General features: G+C 42.7%; 1 protein-coding gene across 1 annotated transcript in view; it reads left to right on the top strand.

Annotated features, from left to right (window-relative positions):
* The first annotated feature begins 1,518 nt into the window (after positions 1-1,518).
* Positions 1,519-21,107, top strand: part of LRP5 (LDL receptor related protein 5) — a 164,686-nt gene continuing 145,097 nt past the window's right edge. The window contains 3 exon segments of the mRNA XM_077819867.1: positions 1,519-1,712; positions 14,514-14,710; positions 17,981-18,112. Coding sequence (XP_077675993.1) covers positions 1,519-1,712; positions 14,514-14,710; positions 17,981-18,112 — 523 coding nt within the window.

Below are 21,107 nucleotides of genomic sequence, written 5' to 3'. Positions count from 1 at the left end.
ATTTAGAGGCCCTTCCCAAAATATAGGGGCCAATTATGCTAGGTGTTTTAAATACACCTACTGTCAGACAATCCTTCCCCTGAGGAGCTTGCAGACTGAATAAACAAGAAAGACAAGGGGTAGGAGAGAAGGGAGTATGATTAGTCCCGTTTTGCAGATGGTGAACTCAGATGAAGGCCCTGTCTACCTGAGAGTTTTACCAGTTATATTGGTATAACCCTCTCTTCCCCATTGTGGACACCTTTATTCCAGTATATAGAATGTCATTTTTGGGTTAGCTTGAATCCCTTACTAAAGTGATGGGGTTTTTTTGTTGTTGTTTGGGTTTTCTTAAAAAAGCACTCTTACACCAGAATGAATGTGGCCACACTTGTGGGTGAGGGAAGGCGCGGCTGGTACTATCAATATAACTTTGTATCAAAGGGGTAGCCTTGTTTGTCAGTCTGTATCCATAAAAACAACAAGGAGTCTGGTGGCACCTTAAAAACTAACAGATTTATTTGGGCATAAGCTTTCGTGGGTAAAAAACCCACTTCTCCAGGCATCTGAAAAAGTGGGGTTTTTTTACCCACAAAAGCTTATGCCCAAATAAATCTGTTAGTCTTTAAGGTGCCACCAGACTCCTCATTGTTTTGAGTATAACTCTGATGATTTAAGGTCCCATCTTAGCTGTGAGGGAAGGGAAATGTTTCTTGCTTCTCATATATTCTTTCAGAGTTATGCACATAGAATTAAAAGTTAAATATAAATATGAGGTGAACTAAGAGGGCTTTCACCTGGTGATGTCTGTATTCCAGATTCTGTGCTGTTGGGGTGACCTGGCTGATGCTGATAACACAGAGCAAGGGTTTGCTTTCTTTCCTTCATACTGCTTTAGGTGATAGCAAAATCATAAGCTGCTAACTGAGGAAAACCAGAATCCTGAACTCAAGCCTGGGTATGAAAAAGAAAGAAAGAAAGAACTGATTGTTATAAACCAAAATTTTAAAATGAGATGTAGCTAGTATACAGAAACATTCAGTTTATTTATTTAAAGGAACACTGCCATTTACCTTCATTCTTTCCTTGTGGTCCACAGACTTGCAAAAATTTGAGCGCAGTTACTATAATTACATGAGCTAATTGGCCAGCTGGATGCACAATTGATCGCTTGCATGTGTAAATGTGATTAGTACATGCAGTTGCAGTAGTTGAGCCTGTGAATGCGGCACACAGTTGTACATGCTTTTGACGTTGCGACTCTACTCTAAGATTGAGAGATGAATGGTAATCTCTCATACAATGTGGAAAGTTTATGAAATACATTGTCCTATTGCAGGAACTTGTTGGAACCACTGGAATTTTGGTTTAAGTTTGTGTGTGTTTGTTTAGTAAAAGCTTTGGGGTATTTGTGTAATTATGCCACTGTACAGTAATATTAAAAATCACACTTTAAACTTCAGACGTGATTGCTGCTTTCAATGAGTGAGCATTTTAACTTCTTAACACACGCTCTTTTTTTTTTTTTTTTTTAGGTACATGTATTGGACGGACTGGGGAGAAACACCCAGAATAGAACGGGCAGGAATGGATAGCAGCACTCGAAAAATAATTGTTGATTCAGACATTTATTGGCCTAATGGACTCACAATAGATCTTGATGAGCAGAAGCTGTACTGGGCTGATGCAAAGCTGAGTTTCATTCATAGAGCAAATCTGGATGGTTCCTTTAGGTACGTTTCCCGTTGGTCTGTATCAGTTTGTGAGAAGGGTGTGTGCACTTGCGTGTATGCGTGCATGTTTGCGTTTTCATAACTAGCATTTATGCTAGTGCTTTTTTCACTAGTCATTTATAACTGTGTGTATATCTACCTTATTAATCTTGCTAACCTTTATCATTAGCCTGCATGTGAATATGTATTGATTCCTGGCATTCATATGACTGGTTCTATTTTTGTTAAAGAATAATTAGAATATTTGCATCAGCATTCTACTGTAGGCCAGTTACAGCCTTCCCCCACAGTATAATTTTTCTGCTCTAGGCACATTTATATATTTTAAAATGATTACAGATGCCTATCCAAGGCTCCAGGTGCCCTACCACATAATTAATGATATAGTAAAGTTCCAGCATTGTTAAAATAATTATTTTAACAGGAACTCAGCTAGCTAGCCACCTACAGAAATCCTTTCCACCCCTTCAGCATTATTGGGAACATCCCTCAGCCTTCTCCAAACATCCTGTTGAACAAGTGTCTTTTGCAGCATGCCCTCATCAAGTTTGTGCTGTTTTGGACTAAGTGTTGGGAGCAGGTTCCAGAAGCTCTGAGCTCTCGTAAAGAATGCCCTGCCAGTCACCCCATCTGTTTTATTACAAAGGGGATCCTACTAGAGCTTCCCTGCTGACCACAACTGTGGTTGTCTGCCATGGGAAGTGAGGTAATCCCTCAGGGAGGCTGGTCCCGGGCTTGTTAGGGCTTTATAGATTGTAACCAATACTTTAAAATCCACCCAGAGACCAAATGCAGATCCTGGTCCACTGGTGTCATAGGCTTCCAGCAAGATGCCCCACTCAATAAGCAACCCACTGCATTCTGCACCAGTTTCAGTCTCCCAATGGCTTTAAGATGTAGCCACATGTACATCTACCAGATTAACAAAACGCCATCTGGTGTGATTGAAATAATCCAAAACACACTACCTTAATTTAAAAGGACCTTATCCTGTTATTTAGACCTCAAACTTTGGTATCCAAGAAGTGCTTTATTAAACAGTCAAATATCCTCCTGTTGAGCAGAGCATGAGAGAAGTAAATCTTCCTGTGAACTTAATTTGTTTGGCCTTTTTAATTTTTAAATTATTTAATATTACTACAATAAAGGGAGAATTATTTTTAAAGGCAAAAAGGGCAATAGGGCACCCGACTCCCCTTTGTATCTTTTTGAAAATTTTTCCCACAGATCTTAAATGCCAACACCACCTAATGCACTGTCTGCATGTACATGAAGCTGTGTGTGTGCTCCTCATACTGAATCTTAAACACATGCACAGCGTTTGTTTAAAGTGAAGGGACCATAAGCATTCAGAATTCCATCGTCCGGCTTAAATCTTCTCTCTGTCCTGAAAACCCACTTGCGATGTTGACATTGTGGCCATCGCTCTAAAGCAGGGGGCTCAAACTCAAATGACCATGAGGGCTACATGAGGACGAGTACGTTGGCCCGAGGGCCGCACCACTGACCACCCCTCCCGCCCCCCGCTGCCCTGGCCCTGCCCCCACTCCATCCCCTTTCCTGAAATCCCCACCCCAACTCTGCCCCTTCCCTGCTCCCAGGGGGTGCAGGAGGGGTGTGGGGTGTAGCAGGGGGTTCGGCCGCAGGAGGGGTTCAGGGGGCAGGTCTGGCCCGGCGTGCACCAAGCAGGCTCCCTGCCTGCCTACCCTGCCCCCGCGCCGCTCTGGGAAGTGGCTTGGACCTGGAGTGGGGGGCACAGGGGTCTGTGTGTTGCCCTGGCTGCTCCTCCAGGTACCTCCCCAGAAGCTCCCATTGGCCAGGAATGGGGAACTGCGGCCAATGGGAGCTCCGGGGGAGGTACCTGGAGGTGTAGCCAGGGCAACACACAGACCCCTGTGCCCCTCCTCCACCAGGTCCTGGCTGCTTCTCAGAGCGGTGCTCCACCCCCGGTGTGCACCAGGCCAGAGCCGCTCTAGGTAAATGCTGGGGACCAGGGGGCCGCGGGGAGCTGGCAGGCTGCAGAAAACCACCCCACGCCCGCTGCGTGTTTGAGACCCCTGCTCTAAAGGAAAGCATCCTGGAGATGTAAACTGTCTAATGCAGCGGTTCCACACACCCACACACCCCCGTATGACACTGAGGATGTCACTTGGGCTGCGGCTGTGTTGATTGGGCCACGGGTCTAATGTTAAAACATAGCAGAACAGAGGCTCAAGTTGGTAACAACTGCTATCCCAATGGGAGAAAAAACACGAGGGCAAAATAGAAATTATAGGTATATCTGTATAATATACATGATTCGTGTATTTCAGATAACCAAAAATTCCCTCTTATGAAGCCAGTTATCCAACCTGTTAAAAATTCAGATAGATTTTGTATTATGCACCTCTTTTTATACCAGTATAATATAAAATAAAATGTAGTACATCTTTCATGTGAACTGTATTCCAGAGTGCTTTAGAGAAAGGTATACCGCGTCTCGGGTTTCCCATCTGTGAAATAGGGGCAGTGATACTGACCATCTTTGTTAAAACGCTTTGAGATTTACTGATACAAAGGGCTTTAAAAGAGCTGTGTGCTGCTATTAATAGTAATAATAATCACAAAGTTAGTAACACAGAGGGAGCCCCAGAGGTAGTGATGAGGGAGGGAAACTTTTCAGATATGGGATAATATCTCAAAGACTTGTAGCTGATTCAGAGTTTTTAGGGCGTGTGCTATCTCACTATGAACTGACATTTCTGCACAATTTAATGTATCTGAAATGGTTTGTTTTTTAAAAGAGGTTATTTTGGTTATTTCTCAATTTTAAATATGATCCTGTGGTTCCCTTGTGCACACAACTCCCATTGACTTCACTCCAAATTATTCATGTGCAAGGATGTTCAGACAATAATTAGTAAGTAGTGTTTAATTCGCTTATATTGTGGAGGAGAAAGGCAGCAAGTATCCTGAATGCTCAAATCCAAATAGGGCCTTCCATTTCAAAGGAACTCTGTCCAAATTGTCTTGTGACAGCTTAGCACATGGTTTCTTTTTCCAGTTATATTGTACCATAAATGAAATGGCATTTTAATTCAGATATTGAATTAATTTGTGCCCCGCTCTGGATGTGAAATCCATTTAGCTCAACAATACGCCTGCATTGCACACTTTAGTAGCTGGTCTTGGAGAGCATGAATATGCACCAGGTGTCAGGGTAGCCCAATGTAATGCACATTTCTGGAAAATCCTTGAGTCCATGCAGCTGAATAAAGGCACTAGTCCACTGTATAGTAAAGTTAGTGTCAGAATTTCAGTCTGCTATAAATAATTTATATTACTGCCATTTGTATGATAAATTCTCCTTCCTAGAATGTTAGGCATGTGGTATATTATTTTTTATCAAATTCCATGAGTGTTGATCTTGATCTTTATAGTGCATATTTATGGGATTTTTGTTTAATTTTTCCCCACTGATAAATTTATTTAGAAAATCAAAAACTGATGAAGTAAACTCTTTGGCATTTGGTGACCAGTTAGATTGATATAGCAGTTCAAACTTGAAAATAATTGTAGAAGAGACATTGAAATAGCATTGGGCTGCTTTATTCCTGAATATTGTTTATTTTTAACAAAACAAAATAAATTTCACCTGAAATTTGTCAAGAAATAAATCCTTCAGTACTACAAATCCCTTCCCTCCCCCCAAGGCCCTATCACTTCACAATTCAAATAAACCAGTCATTTGCATTCTGTGTAGTGGATTTAAAATTACTGGAGTGATCTGTCTGTGTGTTAGCAGGTTTCAGTTTGAAAGTAAATCATACAGAACTCAGTTGTTCAAGGCACCTAATCCAGGAGGGAGGGGAACCTGTTGTATAAAGGATGGAAATAATAAAAAGTACAGACAGTGCATAGTTCAATACAAATGCTCCAGAACTAGAAAGTTACACAAGTTTAGACATCATCCTTACTAGGAAAGGCATTACAGCAAAGGGTGGAAAGTGAAGGTAAGAATACCTAAAAGGTTAGGTTTTTCTTTATTCCTTTAGTGATTTATTACTATGAGAAATCACTTGCTGATTGTTTACAGAGTCAGATTTTCAAAGCAGCCTTAACTCTACCTCCAAAACTGCACATAGAAGTTTTGCATACAGTGACCATTGCATATGCATGTGCAAATACTTACCTAAATGTATGTGCATAAAATGAGCTTTGCATATACAAATGTATGTAAAAATTTGTATGTAATTTTTCAAAACAGTTATGAAAATTTAGCTTATGTTTATGACACTAAAACAGGATTGTCTTCCATCAGTGTTAACCTCTCTTCTCTCCCCTGCTTCCTGCACACAAATGGTACAAATGAAGGTCTGACTCTTAGCGGTCGTCTACATCACAAACTTACATTGGTATAACTATGTCGTTCAGGGGTATGGAAAATCCGCACCCCTGAGCGATGTAGTTATACTGACCTAACTCCTGGTGTAGACAGTGCTAGGTCGATGGGAGAAGCCATAAGAAGAAGACATAGCTACCACTGCTCAGCGGGGTGGAGTGCCTACAGCCATGGGAGAAGCTCTCCTATTGGCGTAGGTAGCGTCTTCACTAAACACTACAGCAGAGCAGCTGCAGCGCTTTAAGTGAAGACAAGCCTTTCATTACAAGAAATATTTTCTTCTGTTTTTCCCTTCCTTGGGGAACGTCTCACTTCTGTGAACTTTCAAAGTTCTATCTGGAAGATTCTGAATGTATATATTAACCAATGTTACTTTGATCTGGATTGATTTTGTGGTTTGAAGAGAGTCATTTTTTCACAACACAAGAAGTAAGCAATTAAGACTTGGGTTTTTTTTAACAAGCTGGAAATTTGTCATACTTGCTTTCCACTTACTAAGAAAATGTCCCTGCTCCAAAAACTGCTGAGCTTTGAAATTCACCAAGTTGTTACTGTGTGCATAAACTTTTGGGATCTCTTGATTACAAAAGATGTGTTGTAAAATTACATTTTGTGGTTTGCAGTTCTGCTCATTCCAAATTAGTGGCATACCTCCAAAAAAAAAAAAAAAAAAAAAAGTTTAATTAAAATAGGATTCATCTGTCGTGATGATTGGGGCTATAATATTTATCTAGAGGTTAAGGAAAACTGGAAGGAATGTGAGATCAATTCAACGAGAGACATGTAACATGAGGGAAAGCACTGCAGAATGATGAATAGGGCTCAGATCCTGCAATGAACTATATGCAATTGATTGCTTGACTCAGAGCAATAGCCCTATGAAACTGAATGGGGCTCCACACATCAGCAGGGGGTTTCCCTGCAGAGTGTGTGTTACAGGATCAGAACTTAAGCTGGTGAGTTAGAACTGGCCGGAAACGCCAAGTTTGGAAGCAGCTCCAAACTTCTCAGTTGTGTGGGTTCCAGTCCATCCTTCTCCACATCAGGTACCCATGCGCCTCTTAAGCTCCTGATTGGAGATTTTCCATTAGCAGCCTCTGTTCAGCCTGCTCTATAAAACCTTGTGCCAAACACCAAGAGTATACAGAGCTACTTGGGCAAATCACCCTCCATCCCTTCTCTACCGCCTTGGGCTGAGAAGGAGCTGTAGGGCATGTCATGGCATGTTCTACAGTTGTTTTTAGTTAGTTTGGTGTTTCTAGTTAGCGTTAGTTTTTGTTAGTGCAGAATTAGTTAGATAATAGTGAGACGTTTGGTTTTTTCCCCCCTCTCCTTTTTTTCACGGGAATTTGTCTGGGCGGGCTGGGCTCACCAGATTTCAAATGCTGCCTCTCTTGTTGGGAGGCTATCCCAGTCAGCAACAGCCACTCTTTAAGGGTATATCCATTGCTTGGGAGAGTCCCATATTGCCCAAAAGGGTAACTTTTGTGTAGCTCTCAAATCTGGAGCATGGAAGAATTGGGAAACTAAAGTTGAGCCTTCTGTTGAGGGAGTGCTCTCTTCAACCTGTGTCCGAGTCAGGTCAGGAGATCTCCCCAGTGTACATCAGCCTCCAGACAGATCCAGTGCCCCTTTGGCTTGGTCTCCCCTAAGAGGGAAAAGACTTCAGAGGACTCAGGGAAAGCTCCAAAGAGGAGGAGCTCGGTCTCCCACCACAAGGAGCTAGCTCCCAAAAGGTCCCTATCTCCTGCCACATCTCTGGTGTCAGAGGCATCTCTCAATTCAGTACCATGAAAGCAAAGGACCCTTCTTCCAGTAGTGGCAGGGCTGGGAGATCCTGGAGTGCTTTGGGAAAGCAAGCCTCCAGCAGGCCCCTGCTACCACCTATGAAAGATAGGGAGCCCAGATATACGCTCCTCTAGATTGGCACCATCTACATTAGACTTTCCATCGGTGCCTTCTCACTCAGCATTGTCGGTACTGGCACAATCGAAGCACCAAGACACCTTTGGCTCCGGTGCCTACGCACTCCAGATCCATGGTACTGTCCACCTCAATTGCTGCATCAGTACTGACCCACCTGGTACCACAGGAATTTTGCTATTCCAGGGACCAGTCAGTTTTGGACGAACTGGAGTCCTCACTGCTTCTGGGTACTGAATGACTCTTGGTGCCAAGATCCAGCCACTGGATTGCCACTGCTCCCTGGTACCGCAAGATTCTCCACCTTTTTCTCCTGGGGCCTCCGCTTTGGAGGACATTGAGGAGGATGAAGGAGACATTCAGTCAGTCTCCTCTTTATCAGTATTGGGTTACCCTACGCATTAGCATAAGAACCCATATTTTGACAAGGATCCTCGTCTGTGAGAGGAGTGGTAGGATCCTGGCTGCCACCCCCTCTTCCATATGGGCCCCCCAGTGGCCATACTGGGATCCTTGGGCAGCGTATTGGCAGCCATTTGCCAAACCTGCAGCTCCACTGGGCCAAGGGGCTATAGTTACACCGTCTCTTCTACCAAACCTCCAACATGAGAAGACCTTTGAATAGCTGAGGCCGAAGGTGGATAAGGAAGCCACCCTTCAAAACTTCTATTTCATCCTCGTCTCTGGATGAGGCAGTCATGCCTCCACAACCCTCAATGGCCGATGATTTTCACCAATTCCAGGACCTTGTGAAGAGCATGGCTGACATTCTTGGATACCCCTTGGGGAGGCTAAAGACTCACAACACAAGCTTCTAGACATTCTGCAGTCGGCACTACCCACCTGGCTTGAGCTACCCATTAATGAAGCTCTCCTAGATGCTGCAAAGACTATGCGGCAAACTCCTGTCACCGTCCTGCCAACTTGCAAGCAGGCGGATAAAAAATATTATGTTTCTCTCAGGGACTCAGGATTTTTGTCCCCCCAACCAATCTCATACCCTGGTAGTGATGCTGTAAATGAGAGGGGTCAACAGCATTACTCTAGGTCTTTCCCTTATGATAAGGATCAGAAGAGGCTATATCTTTTTGGACAAAAAGCTTACTCATCGATAACTCTCCAGTTTCAGATCTCAGACCATCAGGTGATCATGGCCAAGTATGACTTCATGAATTACAGTAAGTTTGCAGCCCTTCCGCAGGAGCATAGAAAACACTTTCAGGCCATCATCATGGAGGGTCAGTTATTAGCCAGAATGCTGTGGACACCACCACCAGATCTATCTCCAGTGCCGTTATTATGTGCAGGGTGTCATGGTTCCCAAGAGAGGTTCAGAATATTGTTGAGGACCTTCTGTTATGTGGTGGTTGGAAGCTCTTCTCTGGGACTGCAGATGAGTCTCTCCAATACTGAAGGAGTTCCAGGCCATCCGGAGATCTCCAGCTATTGTGACAAAGTTCCTCCTCTACCTTGGTGGGTCTTGCGCTTATTGGCGGATTTGCTCACCTTGGAGCTTCACGGAAGCCCTCAGTTTGGCCATTTTCGTGAACCCACAGTCCAGGTCAACTCCTCCTGTGTCTGACCAGGAGTTGGGAGGTTTGGGGGGAACCCGGGCCCACACTCTACTCTGGGTTCCAGCCCAGGGCCCTGTGGAATGCAGCTGTCTAGAGTGCCTCCTGGAACAGCTGTGCGACAGCTACAACTCCCTGGGCTACTTCCCCATGGCCTCCTCCCAACCCCTTCTTTATCCTCACCATAGGACCTTCCTCCTGGTGTCTGATAATGCTTGTACTCCTCAGTCCTCCAACAGTATGCGTTCTCACTCTCAGCTCCTATTGCCTCTTGCTCCCAGTTCCTTACATGCGCATCACAAACTGAAGTGAGCTCCTTTTTAAACCCAGGTGCCCTGATTAGCCTGCCTTAATTGATTCTAGCAGCTTCTTGATTGGCTGCAGGTGTTCTAATCAGCCTGTCTGTTTAATTGTCTCCAGAAGGTTCCTGATTGTTCTGTCACCTTCCCTGTTACCTTACCCAGGGAAAAGGGACCTACTTAGCCTGGGGCTAATATATCTGCCTTCTGTTACTCTCCTGTAGCTATCCGGGCCGACCCTGTCACACTATATACACCTCTATGAACAAGAGGAGATTTAGCAGATCTCATACTGCCCATAGATTGCACCCTGCCCACTTCTCTGGATTTCACGAAACCACCGAATCCACTAGAAAGAGAGACAGGTTCCAGAGGAAGAGAGCTCCTCACCCTCCTTCTGTGAGTACCCAGTCATAATTGAAACAATAATTTTGACTGGTTTGTCAAGGGTTCAGTTCCTCCCTCACCTCTAATTTGCAAGCTGCAACCATTCACCCACCCATATTCTGTCTTTTGGAGACCACCTTTCCCATTTCAAACAGTCTTGGTGGCATATTACAATGGACAATTGGGTCCTGGAGCTTATAACATTGGGCTGTACCACCCACTTTATTTCAGGGGCCCCCTCTCGTGAGGCTATACTGAGTTAAAAAGTGTGCTCTCTCTCGTCACAGGGGGAAAGGGTTTTACTCAAAGTATTTTCTCATGCTAAAGAGGGATGGAGAATGGAGACCGATCTTCGATCTGAGAAGACTGAACAAATTCATAAAGTCTCAAGTTTGTGGCTCACCTCATCCTTAGGGGTCCCCCACCTCCAAGCATGGCTCCCAGATGGTTCACAGGATTAGAATCCACCTGGTCCACAGGAGTACAACAGGTATTACTAAACAGTAGGAGGGAATCAACTCGAATTACTTACCTTCAGAAATGGAAAAGGTTCAACTACTGGTGTCACTGTCCTGTGCCTGTATCCTCTTCACTCGCAACCATCTTGTATTACCTACTGGGCGTGAAAAAATTAGCTCTATTAAGGTTCATCTGGCTGTAATATCAGCATTTCAGCCCCCACTAGAAAGGTTTTCCATATTTGCTCCTCAAGTCCTCAAGATTTATTAAGGGTTTATCGACCCTTTACCCCCAGGTTAAGGATCCTAGTTCTTCTTGGGATCTCAACCTGATACTTAGGTTCAAACGGAGGTCTCTTGAGGTATCTATGTCAATTTGCTTCTTGCTTCACTTATCTGTGAAGCTGGCCTTTCTATTAGCTACCACATCGACCACCAGGGTTGGGGGAGACGGGGGCTTAGATGGGAACCCCCCCTCATTTATGGTATTTTCAAGGACAAGGTGCTCTTTATGGCCACACCCTAAATTCTTACCCAAAGGGCTGTTGGATTTTCATCTTAATTAGGCCATTCTTGTACCAGATTTTTTCCTTAAACCACATTAGTCGCAATGTGAGACCTCTTTTCATACTTATGTGAGACGGGCATTGGCCTTTTATGTAGATAGGACCAAGCAGTTTCGGAAATCACCTAGACGGCTTGTCTTGATCTCAGAAAGATCCAATGAGTCCGCAATCTCTACACAGAGACTTTGGAGGTGGATCTCTGGGTAGATCGTTCCTTGTTATGATGCAGCCAGTGTTCTAGCTCCCCCAAAGGATAGTAGCACACTCTACCAGATCACAGGCAACTTCCAGAGCTTTACTCAAAAACATTCCTGAGTCTGAGGTATGCAGAGCTGCTACATGGGTCTCAGTGCATGCTTTTTCTGAACAGTGTGCCTTGGTCCATGCCATCAGATCTGGTGTGGTGCATGGTTCTGCTGTATTGTCTTCAGTCTTGGACTTGCTTCCAAAGCGCTCTCCTCGCTGTAAGGATGCTGCTCGGGAGTCTCTTGAAGTGGAGCACCCATGGGGATGCTACTAGAAGAGGAAGGTTACCCACGTTGTGCAGTAACTCTGGTTCTTTTAGATGTGTGTTGCTGTGGGTGCTCCACTACCCTCTCTCTGCTTTGGACTGTTCTTTGTTGGGTGTTCAGGCAGAGAAGGAGCTGCGGGCAGTTCACCCATGCAGCTCTATATATCCTGGGTGTGTGGCACAAAGTTATGTAAAGTGCATGCACAGGCCAAATGGGCACCTGCTAACAGAAAATCTCTGATCAAGGGCTCAAGAGGCACATGTGCACCTGAAATGGAGCACCCACAGAAGGACACATCTCGAAGAACCACAGTTACTACGCCAGGTGAATAACTTCTTCTTCTTGTAGGCCTAAGAACTTTCATGCAAAGTAAATGGTGAATATCAAAAGTCCAGCATAAAGGAGGCCTCTCACTAGTGTGTGTGTGTGTGTGTGTGTGTGTGTGTGTGTAAAATATTTACTTAGAAATATAAGAAAAGTCCACAAAGCTATTGATCAAGAAAAATCCTCAAGGAATAAATCACTCTTATTTCTGTTTAAACCACAGTTAATAGAGGGGAAAAAAGTGTACAGAACTCTTAGAAAGCCGTTCTCAATAGTAACCAGCACTTCCAGCATTAAAAGATTCGTTCCCAAGGATATAATTCTGTTTGAGAGGAGATTAGGAAATTCCTGAAGCTCCAGTGGGTAAGAGGTTTTGAGAAATAGCAGTAATGATTCTTTCTCCTAATCCTGAGATGAGGTGGGTCTTCACATTGTGAAGACACTTGCTCTTATTAGCACCCGAAAATGTCATACCAGATGCCATCAATGATGACCCATGATTTTGTGAGATTCAGCACAGATGTTCTTGCTCTGATATCCAAAAATTTCTCTGAGGAGTATAATCTGTTGATGATCTGAAGAAACTGTTCTTGATGGGAAGTGATGGTGTGGGATAATTTAAAAAGAGAACATCTGGGCACTTGCCTCAGTCATTTCTTTGATGTAATGAAGAGAGTGGGGCCTTGATAAAGAGACAAAAGAAGAACTGGAAGTTGATGGCATAGACCTGGGCAGTGATTCCAGATGTGGCATGAGGACAAAAATAATAATTAGCATTTTAATAAAAAGGAGTGTTCTGCAGTCTCCATTTCTTCTAGGACTCAACTTTCGGACATTTGTTCAGCTAGTTAGAGAACCTTGACGTTGCCTTGCAGGGGTCAGTTTGTTACTGAATCAGAGCTCTTGTTGCTATGAAACACAATATATTTTTGTTTCGTGATTGCCTAGCATATTCCCAACTTGACTGCTATGAAGCAGTCATAGTTTAACTTTCCATTTACAAATCTGGCATAAATTTTTATTGCATACATTTGTAAGGTTCCCTCCGTTATGATGTCCTGGAATATTTTACATGGCATAAACTGGGGTCATTAAATATGTATTCTTCAAGAGGGTCAAGCTGGTATTCTGTCAAATTTGTGCTTAATTTACATTCTGGTATTACAGTTTTGGAAAACTTTGGAAACATTTTTCTAGAGTCTACCATAGTGACCATGTTTAAAATGAGGTGGATAACGTTTTTTGGATTTGAGTTGGAAGCAATGAACAGATGGCAGATTAACAGCAGAGGCTGTTGTAAAACATAAGAGTTTATATATAAAAAGTAAAGGAGTACTTGTGGCACCTTAGAGACTAATTTATTTGAGCATGAGCTTTCGTGAGCTACAGCTCACTTCATCAGATGCGTACCGTGGAAACTGCAGCAGACTTTATATATACACAGAGAATATGAAACAATACCTCCTCCCACCCCACTGTCCTGCTGGTAATAGCTTATCTAAAGTAATGTTCAGGTTAGGCCATTTCCAGCACAAATCCAGGTTTTCTCACCCTCCACCCCCCCACACAAATTCACTCTCCTGCTGGTGATAGCCCATCCAAAGTGACAACTCTTTACACAATGTGCATGATAATGAAGTTAGGCCATTTCCTGCACAAATCCAGGTTCTCTCACTCCCTCACCCCCCTCCAAAAACCCACCCCCATACACACACAAACTCACTCTCCTGCTGGTAATAGCTTATCCAAAACTGACCACTCTCCAAGTTTAAATCCAAGTTAAACCAGAACATCGGGGGGGGGGAGGAAAAAACAAGAGGAAATAGGCTACCTTGCATAATGACTTAGCCACTCCCAGTCTCTATTTAAGCCTAAATTAATAGTATCCAATTTGCAAATGAATTCCAATTCAGCAGTTTCTCGCTGGAGTCTGGATTTGAAGTTTTTTTGTTTTAAGATAGCGACCTTCATGTCTGTGATTGCGTGACCAGAGAGATTGAAGTGTTCTCCGACTGGTTTATGAATGTTATAATTCTTGACATCTGATTTGTGTCCATTTATTCTTTTACGTAGAGACTGTCCAGTTTGACCAATGTAAATGGCAGAAGGGCATTGCTGGCACATGATGGCATATATCACATTGGTGGATGTGCAGGTGAACGAGCCTCTGATAGTGTGGCTGATGTTATTAGGCCCTGTGATGGTGTCCCCTGAATAGATATGTGGGCACATTATATAAAAAGTGTGACTTTTAAAAATCCCTGCTATATATAAAAAATAAAAATGTGACTTTTAAAAAGCCCAGATACCTGTCTGTCTGGTGATTTACAGAATCAATGTTATTAATGTTTCATGTTCTCTCTCCTATTTCACACATTAGGCAAAAGGTTGTGGAAGGGAGTCTCACTCACCCATTTGCGCTGACGTTGTCTGGAGAGACGTTGTATTGGACAGACTGGCAGACTCGCTCCATTCATGCCTGTGACAAAAGGACCGGAGAGAAAAAGAGAGAAATACTGAATGCACTTTATTCACCAATGGATATCCAGGTCTTGAGCCCGGAGCGGCAGCCATACTGTATGTTTCAGGTTTTTCTGTAATCTCTCTAACACTGTATAAATATTATTGGTTTTGGTGGAGAAAAATGATACTAATAAAAATGTCGTGTGAATTAGATCCTCATAGCTTCAAAGGGTCATAAATAAATTAGACGCTAAACTTTTCTGGAAATTTAATAGGGTTTGGGTACTTAGTTCCTTTAGCCTTCTTCAAAAATCCCAGGTTGAATTATGTTACATTTTGGTAACATAAACCAGGGTCCAGCAGAACAATTAAGCAATGGCGTAATTTTAAATATGTGAGTTGCCCCATTCAGGTCAGTGGGGGATACTCATGAGCTTAGTTACATATGTTAGTTGCTCTTCTAGATCTGGGACATATAGACCTAGTCATGTAAATTTAAGGACTTCACAGGCATCTCACCTGTGGGAATACGTAGTGTGGGTGTCAGACTGGCAGCAAAGCAGCTCGTAAACATTCTGGAGCCAGTCCTTCACTCCTATGTAGGTAAAAATCCCATTGACTTCAGGTCAGTTGGCTGTGTGCACCATCAGGTTCATCATTCTTGGTATAAATTAAAAATCTGAGGAGAATCCCTTTGTTTGAGGCCACACCAGTTTCTGATGCCTAAGAGTAGCCATGGTGGACCAACTTCACTATTTGGAAGTCACTTGTAACTTGTGGACTGAATGTGGGATTGGAGGCTAGGTGCTCCCTGAGTTCTAATCCTCTGCCACTGTCTTGCTAGGTGACTCTGGATAAACATTTCCCTGTTATCCCCATCTAGAAAATGAAGGTGAAACTTATTTTAACCTACCATAGTGGGTGTTGGGAGGATAACTTGATTAAATAGGAGCTGCAAAGCAAAACCTTTTTGTTTTTGCACTTTGCTCCTTCATGATGTTTAAATTCAGCCTCATAAGCTTATTTGCTTGCTTTAAATTTCCTTCAAATGTGATGCCTGCTGCAGTGGTTTCAAAGAGAATTTGGCTGGCAAGTGAGAGTAGGGCCAAACCAGGATTTAATCTGGACAGAATGTGTCCTTAAAACAGTTTTTTTCCTCCATTCACACTGGTTGACCAAAGAGTACTGTATGTCTATACTCAGGTTTTTTGCCCAACATTTCCCACAGTCACTGCTGAATGCTAGTATAGACAAGGCTCCAGGCAACCAACAATGTATTTAAACACCATGTCCACTCATCCTGCCTGTATCAAGTCTATATGACACATTGCTTAAATGTTACACTGGAAAAATCTCTAGTGCAGATGAGGCTTGTTAGAATCTTTTATCCAAACAAAGGTAAGGCCCTGGGGTAAGACCAGTAAGCTCATTTTACCCTGTGACCTTTGTTAGGATTTTAAGGTCTGGTATCTGGAGATTAATGGCAGGAAATGTTAGCTCCATCCATCTTATTTTAAAAAGTCATTTAATTTAAAAAAACAAACAAAAAACAATAGAAGGAATGTAACACATTGTATTCCTTATGGTATAAGGAATTAGAGGGTGGTTGTTGTTTTTTTTTTACAGGGCGGATTTGATTCTAGGTTATTGCCAATTTGTGACCACAATTTCATGAGTTAACATCACCACTTTAGGGGTCCAGAATGGGCATAAGGGAAAGATCTGGGCTCCTGTATGAAACAAACATTGGGGCTCATATTCTTACCTTTATACTGTATGCATGGAATTCCCATCAATATCATCACTGGGAGTTCTGTGCAAAGGATGGAGAGGAGAATATGCCCTACTGTATGTGTTGTGTTTTGCAGAGCTGGTAGCCTATGTTCTTCCAGTGTTGTCCTGGGAATGGTAGTTCCGGGAGCCAGTTGCGGGAGGTGGAGCAAAGTACATAGGGCACAGATTGAATCGGACCAGAAGGGAAATATGTGTGTAATTTAGCCCTGGGGATAAGTATTATGTATCTTCACCAGAAGCTCTGCCTTCTGGGTTTACTCTTAAATTTAACCAAACTGAAAGGTTTGTTCCCTGAATGTAATGCTGTGTTTTTTAAGGTAGTTTTAGGAAGGCTGTAAACAGGCTTGAAGTAAATAAAAGGAATTTGGGATCTGCTTAGTTGAGAAACAGGTGTAAGATTTCAGTGGAGGTTGTGAGGTATGTGTAGTACCATCGCAAATCCCAGAGCTCCAGATGGGAGTGTGTGTGTGTGCTGAATTCTTGTCATTTCTCTGAACTGAGGGAATGTCCCACCCTTGGGTCACAGTATTTCTGGATCAGTAGCAAGGAAAACGTGGTGCATAGGGAAATAGCATCTGCTGTAAATAGCTCAGATGCCATTGACTTCACTGGGATCAGGTTCAGATTCCTCCCCCTCTTCTTTTGCGTGGCTCTCAGTGGAAGCAAGAAACAAACCAAATCACCCCAGCTCTTTTATTAACAGCTTAAAAAAACCTCACAGAAATTAACGATGGATTGAGCTGTGCATAGCTGCAAATTATATATCTGTGCTCGCATGCGTGCACACGCACATACACTATTTTGTGTGTGATGTGGGTGATTCCTGGGCAGTCATGGGCAGCAATCATTCAAACATGGCAACGTTCTCTGGAATTATTTAAATAGAGGGTTTGTATCTCTTATGGTCTTATTTATTCCAGTTAAAATTCAGAGATTTTTTTCAATTTATTGCATTCGCATTTTCAAAACTGTTTTAAAAAGTGGTGGCAGGGCAAGAGAGGGAGAGGGAAAGGTTCAGACATTTGTAGCCTCTTTTCCTAAAATGAATGAAAATGCAAGACATTGCTCTGTTTTCCCCCACTGCATCAGATGTTTGGAGATGCTAGAATGCTATACCTTTATGAAAGATTTTGGGTCTGAAAAGATTTTTCACTACCACCACAATGTAGCAACCTCCATTCCCCCCTCAAAAGTCCTTCTCCCCATATAATGCTGTTTGGCTATAGAAAAACTTTCTTTTAGTTTGCCAAAATGGCTTTGCTAGGTGCCTTGATTATTTTGTGCCCAATGGAAAACACATTTAAGGAACCTGGTATTCAGAAAATGCTGAGCACTTGCCCTTTGAAAATCAGGCCCCTTTAATTATCTCAAGTTGGGCACCTAGGAACAGAGGCACCCACAATCGCCAGTCTCTTTTGAAAAATTGTAGCTTTATAGCTCATTTGTCCTTTAGTGCTAAGGCTGGGCACAACTGGATGGGAGTGGTGATGTCTGTATGGCAGGTATGGATTGCAGTACATAGTGGTCTAGTTGGACTTTGTCACTCTATAGAGAAGTAAAATAAATTCCAGTTCTTGTGATTTCTTGAAGTTCATACTCCCTGCGAAGAAAACAATGGTGGGTGCTCTCACCTCTGCCTGCTGTCTCCCAGAGACCCCTTCTACAGCTGTGCCTGTCCCACTGGAGTGCAGCTGGAAGATGATGGCAAGACCTGTAAAGCAGGTAAGGCTCGTCTTGTCTCTTTCTACAGTAGCAGCGTTGGCTGCTTAATAGTTCAGTATTAAGCGTTGAATAAGGAGGGTCTGTTTGGGGTGCTCAGATCTAAGTAAAAATGCCTAAGATAAGGATGCTATGAGTCCATAAACAACATGCTCAGCTCTTTGGGTATGGATGGAGTAATATATATAGTTGGAAAAACAGCTACACCAATTCTTGGAAATAACTCCCATACCATTCTGTTTGTTCACTTATAAAACACAAGTCTGCATTTCAAGTGCAGGGCCTTCTGTCTGGTATGTATGAAGGGAAACTAGGTATCTTGTAGGTAAGGCATTGGACTGGGATTTAAGAGATCTGGATTCAGTTCCTGCCTCTGCTACATATTTCCTGTGTAACCTTGGTCATATCACTTACAGTTTATCTACACAGAAAGTTATTCTCAAATAACTATTCCTGATTAACTCCATATATGGATGTTCTCCTTCCAAATTAATCAGGAATAGTTAATCCTCTTTAAATTCACACCCTACCTTATTCCAAGTTAAGTTTAATGTGTAGACAGGGCCTTGATCTAGGGTTTCCTAAAATGTGGGGCATGCTCCCCAGCATAGGAACAGAGTATGTAAAGGCTTAGTCAACAGGGCACAGACGGACCTTCCAAATGTTCTCCGGAAGTCTCAGTTTTTGTTAAAAACAAAAGTCTCTAGCTATTATGGTTGCACTGAAACGCTTGAAAATATCACCCAAGTATAACACATGCAGTAATATCTGCCTGAGTTTGCAGAGAGTCTGACATGTAAGTGCTGAAGTGTGAATGACCCTATTCAAGTCAATGGGTGCTAATTCAGATGCCACTGATAACTAGTTTGTTGCTCTTGAAAACATGAACAGGAGGAGAGGAAGGATCATATGTGGAAAGTCTACATATGGACTCTGACTGAGGGCCTCACTGTTTGAAATCATGCTAAATAACCAGTTTGAATAGGGCCCTTAATAACACACCAGGGTTGAAGAGGGGCTTGATTGGTGTAATTTTCTGGAACTGGGGAGTGAAGAGGCTCAGTGTTCACAGATTTAGGAGACCATGTTTGTGCCTGATTTTCAGAAGCCCTGAGCACCTGTGTCTCTAACCAATGTTCGTGAGAGCTGCAAATGCTCAGCATCTCTCAGAGTCACCCGTTCGGACCAAAGCTTCCCTCTTGTAAAATGGGAATGGTAATGCTTCCCAGGGGCGCTGGGAATAAATTGCGCCCCCAGGTACTATGGGATGCTGCACATATAAGTACCCACACAGCTAGGCTGTGTTGCATCTATCTTTGCCAAAAAAAAATGGCATGCTTCTGCCATAGCAGAAGCAGAGGCCAATGATTCCCTTTAGTTTATTGCTAGTGTGGGAGGTGTAGAAATATCTGTGTAATTCTGAGGAGCGGTTTAGGCTGTGGTTCTCAATTTGTGGCTCGCTGACTACTAATGATTCACAGAACCCTTCTGAGTGGTCTATGCAGAGGCTTCTATCACACTTTGTGTCAGTATTCCATCTTCAGTGGCACTGCGGAGTGCTTATGTGTGCTTTTCTGAACTGAGGCCCGTTAGAGGGAAGCCATTGCAGGACCAAGTTTTTCTCAGCTGGGCAATGGACTTAAAGGCGGAGGTTTGTTCCTTGTATTCATTGGCCAGTAGTTGCTGCTGTGATGGAGGGGCAACTCAGCTGTTATCTTTTAGCTATATCCTAAAGAACAATGCTTTTGACATGTTTTGGGATCTCATGTGGCAGGATAGTTGCTTGAATCTAGGTCTTTGTGTTACTCTGCAGTTAAGCCACTGTGCCAACCTCAGATTTAATTAGTTATAATGGAATGATCCATACAGAAAAATGCCAAATTAAGATTTAAACCAGTAATGCCATTTCTCTACTGCTGAAGATGAATAGTCCCTTTCTTCCCCCTGGGACAGCTCTTTGTGGCGAGATGTATGAGGTAATTATGCTAGGAAATTTTCATCACTCTGCCTCATTCGTGTTTTCATGCATTATGTTTAATTTAAAAAAGTAAGGCAAGGCTTTGTGTCAGAAGTCTTGTGAAATTTGCTCTCTTAGACAATGTGGACTAGAGAAAATTATCTAAGTAAGAAACTAGAGAGAGATCGCAGGGTGAAATTCCAAAGTTAGCTGTGAGAGGCTACACATGAGGTTTACTTCAGAGGCAATAGGTGGGGACTAATAGTACAACGGTAGCTGTGTTTCAGTAAACTATAAGTCACACAGTTTGTTGGAAAATCTTGATTGTATTATTCAGGAAGTTTGACTGATAAAAATTGAATTTAATATATAAAAATGAGAGATTAACGTTACTAGCTAGAGCCAAGAAATAGTGCTTAGTGCTAGCTTCTTGCATGCACAGTTCAGCCAATGAACCTCAGTCCTGGACTGAAAGACTCACTGCTATCACAGAACTGTGCGCGGTAGTGCAATCATTTTCTGATGCTGGTTACTACTATCCACTGGCATTACGGTAAGCTCAACAAACTCCTTTCGCTTATGAAGTAAGGCAGGATTTGAACCCAAATGTCAAGGGTTGAAAGGCCATTTTCATTAACTCTTCCTGCTGTATTTGAAATGCTTCCAAGGTAATTCTTGGAGCTGCTGAAAGACTTTTTATTTTTCCCCTTGCAGTGTCAGAAAGATTTAAAACCATTGCTTTGAATGTTCAGGACAGATTTTTTTTTTTTTTTTTAAACACTCCTATAGATTTGTTTTTGGCAGCGGTAAACCAAGCCCGTGTGCATTTGGCACTTTGGCTAATGGCAAAATATAACTGACTTTTTAGACTATGCTTGTACCTTTCCATTGTTGGGCCAGACACTCTGTCAAGGATTTTCTCTCAAAAGGGGGCAAAAAATTTGGATGGGAACAGGAAATTTGATTTTGCAGAAGAATGTGGCCTTTTGGTTCAGTTTTATGGATTATTTCTTTCCCAAACTCTGCATCTTTTGTGATCCT

Source organism: Eretmochelys imbricata, chromosome 6 (genome assembly GCF_965152235.1).
Source record: "Eretmochelys imbricata isolate rEreImb1 chromosome 6, rEreImb1.hap1, whole genome shotgun sequence".
Taxonomy (NCBI): domain Eukaryota; kingdom Metazoa; phylum Chordata; order Testudines; family Cheloniidae; genus Eretmochelys; species Eretmochelys imbricata.
The sequence above is the reverse complement of the archived record's forward strand: the minus strand, read 5'-3'. Positions and strand labels throughout refer to the sequence as shown.